We start from the raw sequence: 12,370 nt of genomic DNA, 5'->3' as shown, positions 1-12,370 counted from the left end.
GAGGACATTAAACTGTATCTACATCCCGACATTTGGATATATGATAAAAAAGGTTTGGGACTTTTGTGAAGCATGCAGCCCGGGAAGGGAACACAATAATGCCAATGATGATGTCTGGTGGGTAAACCATATTTGTGACCATATATCTTGCATAATACCAGAATACATACAATATAATATAGTAAAACAAGGAAACTTTAATTCTATAACATAGTACATAGTAATAAAGTAACATAATGGCATAGCAGCGTAATATAATCACAATTGTAAAATAATAAAAACATCAGACACATTGTTGCATGTCTACACAGTAACAACATAATAAAGATTGTGTCAGAAACCATGAATCAGACTGAGATAGAAGTACAGTTATATCACACTTGTTTAATAATAAAACAAACATCATCAAAACATAGCCAAAGTTTGGTAACCAAAATGGATAGTCAAGCCAGAAAGTCAGGAAGCCAGGGAACAGCGTAGTGGAACAGTACGCAGGATCTGGAGCCCGAAGCAATGTCAGCCAAGCAAGTCTTTAACAGAAACACAGAAGATTGTCTCTGTGATGTTGACCAAGGCGAAGGCAGAGATCATCTGGGCTGGACAGCTTAAAGCGGAGGTCCACCCTAAAGTGGACCTTCCGCTCATCGGAACCCTCCCCCCCTCCGGCGCCACAATTGGCACCTTTTAGGGGGGAGGGGGCTACAGATACCTGTACAGTACAGGTATCTGCACCCACTTCCGGGATAGCTCTCTGCGGAAAGGGGCGTATATTACGCCCCTTTCCGCAAGTCCCGCCCCTTTCCGCAAGTGCCCCGCTGCCTGCTGGGAAAACACACAGATCCCAGAGGCAGCGGGGACCGTCCTTATTGCGCAGCGCAGCTCGCGCATGCGCAGTAGGGAACCGGGAAATGAAGCCGAAAGGCTCCATTTCCTGATTCCCAAACCAAAGATGGCGGCGGCAGCACCCGAGAAACGATCTACAGATCGGCTTCGGGTGCCGACATCGCGGGCGCGCTGGACAGGTAAGTGTCACTATTTTAAAAGTCAGCAGCTGCAGTATTTGTAGCTGCTGGCTTTTAAAAAAAAAAAAAAAACGCGGAGTCCCGGCGGACTCCCGCTTTAAGTAGGCAGGACTGATGAGCAGGATATCAACAGGTGAGTCACTGTTGAGAGATGGGAGCTGTTTAATCCTGTGAGTGCTCCCGGATGTGTTGCCTTCCTGCTGGGCTTGTTGTGTATTGCCGAACTTAAATTACAGTATATTCTTGTTTCTTTGCACCTGGACTCAGAGTGTTTTCTGCCACGAGACCACGCTGCACCCACCCACAAATGAGCTCTGAATGATCTCAAACTGTGACCATCGGCAAAAGCCCAACCCAGGCCATTAGATAGTTACATAGTTAGTCAGGTTGAAAAAAGACACAAGTCCATCCAGTTCAACCACGAAAAAAGAATAATAATAATAATATCAAAAATATATATAATATAATCAAAAAAATAAAAAGAAATAATAATATATAAACAAAAATATCGAAAAATAATAAAAAAATAATAATAATATCAAATAGCCATTTGATTAATAGACATTAATATGTTACCATCTTATCCTTCAGGTTCTTACATCCCTATTGGTTAGAAAACTAATTTTATAGGCAACATTTAGTTTCCTCTCCTCAAGTGCTCATTGTAAGATAAATGGTCCCTCATGTAAGGTAATATCTCATCTGGGTCTATTCAGATATGATGTAATTTATTAGTTTAGTTTCATCTTTGCCTCTTGGATACAGCAATCACTAACTGGAGGAAGGTCATCCTCTGTAGATTGTAGACACACTTTGCTGATTTATCAACTGGAAGATATTTATCTAAATGTGTAAAAAGACTTGACCTGGAGAGGTCCGAACGTTCTGTAGACCACTAGCGCTGGAGACGGTGCAGGAAGTGCGCAGTGTTCAGCCACATTGCACTTAGGTCACTTGTGTGCTACTACTTAATGCAGTTAAAGTGTAACTCCTCTTAAGCTGAAAATGCGCTACATACAGTGCAATTTACATATTATAAGGATTTCAACAAACTTTATTGAGCAGTCCTACCTGTTGCTGTTTGTATTAGAACGTGTACGTAGATGCCAGTCACATCCATTTCCTGCAGCATCTCCTTGAGTGCTTCTTGAGTGCTACAATCGTGTGATCCCTCTCAATGTTATGATAAGAGAAGAACTCCTGGGAACATCAGTGAGCCAATCACCTCAGCGGGAAACTTCATTACTCAAGGAGATTTATAGACCAGCCATGTACGGAATGCCCTCACAAGAGGCAGCCCTGTAAGAATTTCAGAAAATTACAGTTGCCTGTAGATTGAAATAGATAATTTTAATAAAAGATAATTGTAATAAAGTAGAGTTAACCTTTTGGACCTACCTTTTTTCCTGATCTAAAGAAACCCCATTCCCTCACCCCAGATACACACTTTCCTAAATTGGAAGACTGTGACATCCAAGGGTCCTCTTGCCTTTTGGTTACCATCTTCTTTCTTCTGACCTTATATACCTCTATAGCAGTGTTTCTCAACTCCAGTCCTCAAGGCGCACCAACAGGTCATGTTTTCAGGATTTCCACTATTTTGCACAGGTGATTTGATCAGTTTTCACTACCTTAGTAATTACCACAACCATTTCATCTGAAGGGAAATCCTAAAAACATGACCTGTTGGTGCGCCTTGAGGCCTGGAGTTGAGAAACACTGCTCTATAGGGTCATCTGCCAAACATCTGGGTGATCTCAGAACTCTCAAGACATATCAGGTTCAACTGTTAGGTTAGGCACAGAATTAACATCCAGGGGTTATTGCATCAACACTTGTTCTTGAGATCCCCCCCTCCACCTCCCTTCCCCTTATTGGCTTACTACATGGTGCATTGAGGTGCAGTTGGCGATCTGAATGCCACTGTAATGGTTTTATGATATTGCTGTGAAAGCATTATTGGTGTTCAAAATACTTACCTCTGGAGTTTCTCTGGAGGAAGGGGGACAGTTGGCCCAGGAAATGTGTCCAGATGTTCCTCCAGTAACCAGTTTGACAAGGGTTGACATAGTACATACTGATGTTCAGTTATATACAAACAACAAACAACAAAAGGTTGTTGTTTAGGAAATGTATACCGGAAGATATGTGTAGTATGACTTGATTGCATACATGTATGTAATGAAACCCTGCAATAAGATTGTATACATTGATTTTTAAAGTTTTTTATTCTCAAGTGTATTGATTGAGATAGTAAGTATAGTAGTGAAAAAGTCTGAAAGATTTGTGTTTTTAATTTACCCAGTAGGTGGGATGTTGGTATATTCCCAATGTCAAACTAATTTTCATCGTGGGCCACATTAGCGGTATGGTTGCTTTCAAAGGGCCGTTTGTATGTGGGGTACGCTATGTACAGAGTGCAGGGTTCAGGAGTGCGTTACATACGGAGTGCAGAGTGCAAATTACACTACATACAGAGTGCAGGGTTCAAGTTATGCTATGTACAGAGTGCAGAGTTCAAATTACGATATGTACCGAGTGCAGAGTTTAGGAGTGCATTACATACAGAGTTTAGGGGTGCGCTATGCACAGTGTGAAGGGAGTGCGTTACTTACGGAGTGCAGAGTGCAAATTATGCTACATACAGAGTGCAGAGGCTCAAGTTATGCTACGTACAGAGTGCAGAGTGGAAATTACACTACATATAGAGTGCAGGGTTCAAGTTATGCTACTTAGAGTGCAGAGTGCAAATTACTCTACATACAGAGTGCAGGGTTCAAGTTATGCTACGTGCAGAGTGCAAATTACGCTACATACAGAGTGCAGAGTTTAGGAGTGCATTACATACAGAGTTTAAGGGTGCGCTATGCACAGTGTGAAACCACAACCCCCTCCCCCCAATCTTCCTCGCATCTCTCTCTCTTCAACCTGGGTGAGAGCCAGAGGTGACAGAATGTATTTATGCTACTTTCTAGCTGCAAAACTGGATGAAAGGACTATATGACAAGGCCTGGCAGGCTGTATTCGGCCTAGAGGCCTTTTGTTTTGACATATGTGCTCTGGAGGATATATTATTTAATAAACCATACCTTATGTTTTATGGACTGTAAAATTCATGATCACATGAACCACTCTGTTTGGTTCCTACTTGTCAATGGAATTTTCAGCTGTGGATGGAGAGCCATCAGCTACCCAAAGTGGCGGCTTCTGGCTCTCAAAAGGTGAGAACGTTTATTAATGTGTCTTTGGCGTAGGGTATCATAGCGGGGAACATTACAATACAGATTGCCTTTGGAAAGGGGTTGGATAAAAAAATCGTTGTAAAGCACTATTGACCCTCTCCATGCTGCTGTGCTGCCCTTTCCTACCCTCTGCTGCTGGTCATCAGTTTTCTTCCAGGTTGAATGATGCCTAGCGTCATTCAACCACTTACGGTGGGCCTAGGGCATAATGGACAAATCTCTTAGCCCTTGTACACACGGTCGGACATTCCGATGGAAAATGTCCGATCGGACCGTGTTGTCAGATAATCCGACCGTGTGTGGGCTCCATCGGACTGTTTCCGTCGGAATATCCGACAGACCAAGTTTTCCAGCTTGCCTATAAAATTTTCCGACAACATGATCCGATCGGACTTTGTCCGATCATGTGCAGAGAATTCCGATCGGACAAAGTGCCACGCATGCTCAGATCAAATTCCTACACCAAAGCTATTGGCTACTAGCCTGAACGTAGTCCAGTCGTAACGAAATAACGTCATCACGTTCTGAACGATCTAGTTTTCCGACAACTCTGTCCGACCGTGTGTATGCAACAGTTTCGGACAAAATCCGTCGGACAAAATCCTACGGATTAAATCCGACGGATTTGGTTGTCGGAATGTCCGACCGTGTGTACGGGGGCTTAGGGGAACATCACTGCACAGCCTAGACTCACTTTGGAATGCAGTAAAGGATGGGGGTTAAAGCTGGAGAAGACAATGCAGGAACCTGGGTTTGTCATATAACTGTGTTAAATGCACTAGGAACTAAAATTAAGATTGTGGATGTGAAGGCCCTTGAATGACAAGGGCTCATTCTCCACTTCAGCAAAAAATCATGACTGTGACCCATGCAAATTTATTCTGTTCCTCATCAATGAAGTAGAATCTCTGAAAAAATTTGTTGCCACTATTCCAATTTGTCAGTCTGCACTTACCCATTAGAAAAACGAGACCAGCTAGTAGACCAACTTCTGGGTGCACTGCACACCCAACACTTTAAACACTTCTATTCCCTGTGGTTCATTCAGAAACAAATTCATAAGTACATGCTAGGGTAAATCATCATTATTTTATAAAGTTTAATAACTTCTGAATTTAAAAATGACAAGCAGACTTTTATAATCAAATACATTTATCTTTGTGTTCCAGGTTCCTAATAGTGTTGGGGTGTCTGGTCCTGGCGATTCTAACAACGTTTAAGGAGTATGAAGATATTTCTGGTGACTGGCTGTTGCTTATAGTAAGTATGAGGATTGTACAACTCCCCAACCTTCTTAGGCTAGCCATTATCATTGGTCCTTCACATGACCAATAGCAGGGTACAGGAGGTGGGAGGAGGCGTGCCATAGTGTGACTTTTGGAACTGAAGTCAATGAATGTGCATTTGAGGGCTCTGGGTTTAGGGGCTCCTATGGAGGTCAGGCTGAGATATCTTACAACCTGATTTTATCATTTCCGTACAATTTCCTTTAGATCTTCCAAGAACTGTGTACTATGAGGGCCTACCATTACACTTCCTTGTTACTCTACAAGGTGTGGCAATTTGATTCCCAGAATGCCCGCGGCCTAGCACTATGGTGGTGAGTCACACTGGCATTCGCACTCCAGAGTTTTCTGACATGTTCTAACTTGCACTCTCTTGGGTCCAGTGGCGTAACTAGAACCTTCAGGGCCCTGATGCAAGAAACCATGAAGGGCCCCCCTGAACCCCAGCCAGGGCCCTTCCCTCCGAGTCCGGCGGTGGAACTCCAGGGCGTGGTCACAGGTATGACCTTTGTGAGCCCTGTAGTTCCATCACTGGTATCAGTATTTTTTTTTTTTTAATTTTTAGGTGCCCCATTGGGGGACTGTCCCTAGGCAGGATGGGGTCCCCGTCCCCAGAAGAGATGAGGTCCTTTTCTCCAGGGCAGATGAAGTTACTGCACCTAGGTGAGAAGGGGTCCCTGTCCCCAGGGGAGGTGGGGGTCCATGTACCCACGTGAGAAGGGGTCCGTGTCCCCAAGGGGAGATGGAGGGGGTATGTAATGGTGTGTGTGGGGTAGGGTCCTCTCACTCACCATGACCAATTGTAGGCCATCCATGTTGGCCTGGGCTCCATCCAGTGTGCTGGACAGGCGATCAGCATATCTCCCAGAAAGACCTTTCATTATCTGTGTATGACGGGGGAGGAGGGGGGCTGGCAGACAAACCTGCAGTGTCCTCTGGTACCCCTAGCTGCCTATGCAGCTGCCGGCCATATGTAGAGGGGGGCTGCATGGGCCCCCTGCATCACAGGGCCCAGTTGCAGTCGCGACTCCTGCACCCCCTATAGTTACGCCCCTGCTTGGGTCACAGACCAGTTGACTGTCTTTATGGAGTAGTAGAAGAAATAACACGTGTGTACATTGTGCTGTTGGCGAAAAATGAGTGACAGGAATGTGGAGCAGCTGATTAACATCAAATTTTTGACGTGAAAAATGGCAAAGGTGTGAGTGAAACTTTAGCTCTTTTACAACAGGCTTATGGTGAACAAACAATGCAGAAAACAAGTGTTGTTGAATGGCATAGGCCATTTAGAGTGGCTTGCATTAAGGTAAAAAATGGGTTTTGGCCCCTCAGCTCCCCTTTTACTTACCTGAGCCCTCATTTGATCCAGTGCTGTGCACGTCTGCAGCTCTTCTCTCCCCTCACTTCCGGGTCTAATTGGATTTGATGGGGCATTGGCTCCCGCTGTTGTCAATCAAAGCCAGTGACAAGGGAGCGGGGAGCCAGTGGCCGAGTCCTGCTGTCTGTTTCAATGGACACAGAAGCGGGGCTCGGGAGTGAGCAGGCACTAGTCCCACCATGGGAATTGGCATACCAAGGGGGCACTGGACAGAGAGGAGTGGCCAGCAATTCCATTGCACAGGGAAGGTAAGTATAGAGATGTTTGTTATTAAAAAAAAAAAAAAAGGACGGATGTAGATGTGAACAGAGTAAGAACCCTCCTACGCTCCAGCTGTGTCTTTTTTTTGATCACCAAGGGAATAGTTCACTACAAGTTCATAGAACATGGTACAACGGTCAACCAACATTGCTACTTGGAAATTCTGAAAATGTGATGGGAATCTGTTCAGAGGAAAAGAGAGGAACTCAAGTGGATTCTCCACCATGATAATGATCCGACACAAACATTTTTTCATACAGTCCATTCCGGGAATTAAATGATCACTACTTGTATAACCAATCAGATGTGCCCTTGTGCTACATGGTTGTAGGTCAAGGAGATTGTACAGTCAGATCATAATGTGTCAACGTCTTGAAGTGTGAGTTCTTGCCTTACAGTCCAGATGGCCATTATCTATTCCCAAGAATAAAAAATATTGTAGCTTACCTGCCCATACATGTGATTTCTGCATTTTCAGGGTGACTGTGGCCACTCCTGTAATGCCGCGTACACACGACCGTTTTTTTCCGTCAGAATAAACTCTTTTCTGACGGAGTTCCACTGAAACGGACTTGCCTACACATGATCACACCAAAGTCCAATCGTTTAGAATGCGGTGACATACAAACGCATACGACGGGACTAGAAAAAGGAAGTTCAATAGCCAGTAGCCAATAGCTGCCCATGCGTCGTTTTTGGTCTGTCGGAACAGCATACAGACAAACGGTTTTCCCGATAGAAATTGATTCCGTCTGAAAGATTTAAAACATGTTCTATTTCTAGGTCCGTCAGAATTTTCCAAAAAAAAAAAAAAAAGTCAGCTGAAGCCCACACACGATCGGAATATCCTATGAAATTATTCTGTCTAACTTTTTATGCCGGAAAGTCCGAACGTGTGTACACGGCATAACTCCCGCTTTGGCAAATAAATCAATTGGACCCATTAAACTTACAATAAACTGTGTTTGGGGATTGCGCCCCCCTATTGCTAATTCCCCAAAATTCCTAAAGTGCTTGTGCTATATAGGGGCGCAATCCCCAAACACAGTTTATTTACTCGTTTACCTCATTTAGGTGAGGAAAGCTTGGGATTGCAGCGAACCTACACAGTAAAAGAGAGCTAGTTTTGAGCACTGGTACGATTATAGATTTCCATTAAACTTACAGTAGTTGTTACTCTTCTTCAAGTTTTTGGAAAGGGGAAGAGGGACACCTATTAGCAAAAACATTTAGGCATAGGACACAGCTTTTGCCACACCCCCTTAAAGAAGAATTATTAAAAAAAGGAGTAAAACCCACAAATGCTTTTTTTAACCCCATACTATTCCTTTACACTGGATTTTTTAATTTACAAATGCAGCAATTCAGAAATTGGATGGGATTGCACTGGGAAACACTTTTTGAACAATAATAAGTGTATTTTATATTCAACTATATAGATTAGACCAAAATGAGGGACAAATGAGGAGAAAAGAGGGACAGAGGGACTTTGTTTCAAATCAGGGACAGTCCCTTAAAATGTCCCTTAAAATGAGGGGTATTTGGGAGCTATGTCATTTAGGCTTCATGCATATGGCCGAACAGGGACTGTGTAATGAAGTTCCAGTGACCTGCTGCTGATGTCATCAGAGAGATGGCAGTAGACAGTTGTGCGTTGGGGGTTGCATAAAACACCCACCTGCATGCTGATGTATGATCTATATGGAGCATATGTCAGTGCATATGTGGGTGCTTTACGCAACCCCGGGGCAATACTGTGCGCAGCCACCCTTTCTAATGCATCTCGATGGGCAGCTGAACACAGTGGCAGTGGCCCATGAAGCCTAAACCGTGGAACTCTCTTGGGTTCACCTGTTTTATGGAAAGCTGCATTGACTAAGGCCGCGTACACACGCGGGGACTGTTCGCCCAACTTTGTCCGCTGAACAGTGTTTCAGCGGACAGTCCGCTCGTGTGTGGGCTTTCAGCGGACAGTTTCAGCGAACAGTCTGCTGAACAAAGTTTTTCGGAAATTCCGAAAAACTGTCCGCTGAAACTTTGTTTCAGCGAACAGTCCCCTCGTGTGTAGGCTTGTTCGTCAAACTAAGTTCCGTGCATGCTCAGAAAGGATTTACACGCCGAAAGTTGTAATGCAGTGTATAGGACGTCGTATTTTCCGTCCCGTCGTACGTGCCGTTCACGTCATCGCGCACGGTTTCAGCAAACTGTTCGTTCGTCGTGTGTGGGCAAGTCCGTCCATGCTAATTTTGAGCGGACTGTTTGCTGAAACTGTTTGACGGACAAAGTTGAGCGAACAGTCCCCGCGTGTGTACGCGGCCTACATGTTTGCAGGTTGGCAAAGTTTACTTATGTATCCCACACTACAGAGAGTCCAAGGGAACCAATAGACATCTTCTATTATTCCAATGATAGGATAGTTTTACCACACATCTTTGGTAAATGCCACAATGCTGATGTGACCCCTTATCATAGGAATGATAGAAGACTGCCATTAGCTCCTGAAGACTCATTATAGAGTGGGCCTGGGGATGCAGAACTAATGATGGTCCCCTTTGTCCGCTCACTTTAACGACAGCTCATCTGTGAATGAGCATCCCTATAAAAAAAAAATGCGGCCATATTTGGCAGATTTCTGGTAGCACAAATCCACACACACTAATGCCCCGTACACACAATCGATTTTCCGACAACAAATGTTGGATGTGAGCTTGTTGGAGGAAAGTTCGACCGCGTGTACGCGCCATCGAACATTTGTTGTCGGACTTTCCGTCAACAAATGTTGGCTAGCGGGTTCTCAAATTTTCCGCCAACAAATGTTTGTTGTCAGAAAGTCCGATCGTGTGTACACAAGTCCATCGCACAAAAGTCCACGCATGCTCGGAATCAAGTAAAAGCCGGAAGCGCTCGGTCTTGTAAAACTAGCACTCATAATGGAGATATCGCGTACGTCTGGTACATAACCACGTTTGTAATTATTGGCCAACATTTGTGTGACCGTGTGTATGCAAGACAAGATGGAGCCAACAACCTTCAAACAAAATTCCATGATTTAGTTGTCGGAAAGTCCGATCGTGTGTACGGGGCATTATTGTAGTTTTCTAGCAGTTTCACATGGATCAAAGAACAGTTTCTATATTTGTATATTTTTATGGCAGATGTAGAAGTCACTTGTAATGAATTTTGTTTTTGCGATCATGAAAATAATCAAACAGATCTAGTGTAGCACTACCCCCCGTAGGGGTTACAGATGACCGGGTTCCCCACTCCTGCCCAGCCAGGCAACAAGTAACTTCCTCACTTTCTCCAGACACAAGGAATAGTCTTTAAGCTTGGTTTTTATGTTTTATTAGGGGTGTAATAACTTGGATGGGGAATAGGAATTATGGGATGCCCAGCTTGAAGGCAACAAAACCAGGGGCAACTTCCTCCCGTTGTACAACTCTAATTCTTCTCCTTTACTTTGTACAGCTCTAATTGATTCCTCTTAATTAGTTTGCACACTCAGATTCCTCTCTGTGCAGCTAGTCTCTGTTAGAAAAAAGCAAAAAGCCTCTTAAGGACTAGGAACTCTCAGTCCCTTTTCGAAAGTAGCACAAAGTGTTGTGAATGGCATCTTTGGAGTACCTCCAACTGGCTGCTTCTCCACCAACCCTCCTAGCTGCTTCTTCATCAGTCTACACGACTGACTCTCTTCACCACTCTAAACGACTGAGGTTAAAGAAGATTTAAGCACACTGCTATCTAACAGAGAAACTGCCTACGTGTGGCAGTCTCTGCCCTTGTAGGTCCCTGAACCGTGCTGTAGTACTCACACTGTCCTCCTTGCTCCAGCTGCCTGTCAGGGAAGACACCTTCCAAGCTTCTCTTGTTGCTTACTGGTTGCTAGGATGCTGTCAGGAACACAGTATCTTTGGTTGCTAGGATGCTGTCAGCTACATAGTGCCTCTGGTTGCTATGACACTGTCAGGAGCACAGCAATATTTCTTGCTAGAACAGTGAGCTGCATAGAATCGATAGTTGCTTGGACTCTGTAAGCTTCATAGCATCACCCTATCAGCTACATAGTGTCACTGGTTGCTAGGACACTGTCAAGAACATAGCAACACTGCTTGCTAGAACATTGTCACCACATAGCATCACTAGTTACATAGTTACAAAATTAGTCTGGTTGAAAAAAGACACAAGTTCGTCCAGTGCAACCATTGGTTCCTAAGATGCTGTCAGCCGCATAGTGCGAGTGGTTGCTAGGACACTGTCAGATGAATAGCATCACTGGTTGCTAGGATGCTGTCAGGAACACAGGGTCATTGGTTGCTAGGATGCTGTCAGTTACATAGCATCGCTGGTTGCTAGGACACTGTCAGGTGCACAGCAACATTGCTTGATAGAGCACTGTCAACTGTATAGTGTCACTGGTTGCTAGGATACTGTCAACTTCATAGCATCACTGGTTGCTAGGACACTGTAAGGAGCACAGCAACATTGCTTGGTTGAACACTGTCAGCTGCATTGCATTACTGATTGCTAGGACGCTGTCAGCTGCATAGCGTTACTTGTTGCAGAGACACTGTCAGCAACAGAGTCATTGCTTACTAGGATGCTGTCAGCTCCATAGCATCAATGATTGCTAGGACCAGTGATGGCCTATCCATTAGGGGTGCCGCCCCCCTCTCTCCAGGCCACCCTTATAAGCATAATGGATAGATTCATGCGTAGCATGAATCTATCCATTGCTGCCACGGCTGCCCCCCTTTTGGGGCACCGGGTGCATGAATCACAGTGGCAGGGGATTTTTTTTAAGCACCTGATTAGAGCCAGAGGCTCTAATAGGCTTCAAAATAGGGTGGGCTCGGGTCACAGAGCATGTAACTTGAGCCCATCCAGGTGTGTTACAACAGCGAATGAACATTCGCTGTTGAAGCACTGATTCTCAACCCGGCCAATCAGAAGTTGGTGTGAGACCCGTTTTCTGATTGGCTGAAAAGAGAAGACTCCCGATTGGCAGCATTTCCCTATTCGCTCTTTTTTTTCAATGAATAACCTTCAACCTGCAGACACTATTGCTTGAAAACATTTGATTTTGTCTCATTCGCACAAAAGAATTTGCATGCAGTTTTGGTGGATAGACAGCTATACAATTTAAAAAAATATATATATATACAGTGCCTTGCGAAAGTATTC

The 12,370-nt window shown here is 44.3% G+C and overlaps 1 protein-coding gene across 2 annotated transcripts in view; it reads left to right on the top strand.

The window, feature by feature from the left end:
• KCNQ3 (potassium voltage-gated channel subfamily Q member 3) overlaps positions 1-12,370 on the top strand; it is a 391,330-nt gene that overhangs the window by 191,783 nt on the left and 187,177 nt on the right. For both annotated transcript variants that reach the window (XM_077493360.1, XM_077493361.1), the window contains exon 2: positions 5,434-5,524. In XM_077493360.1, coding sequence (XP_077349486.1) covers positions 5,434-5,524 — 91 coding nt within the window. The remainder of the gene's footprint in view (positions 1-5,433; positions 5,525-12,370) is intronic.

Source organism: Lithobates pipiens, unplaced genomic scaffold, assembly GCF_037356315.1.
Source record: "Lithobates pipiens isolate NorthernLeopardFrog02 unplaced genomic scaffold, aLitPip1_a1.2 Scaffold_19, whole genome shotgun sequence".
Taxonomy (NCBI): Eukaryota; Metazoa; Chordata; class Amphibia; order Anura; family Ranidae; genus Lithobates; species Lithobates pipiens.
Note: the sequence above shows the minus strand (reverse complement) of the source record. Positions and strands in the feature narration are given on the sequence as shown.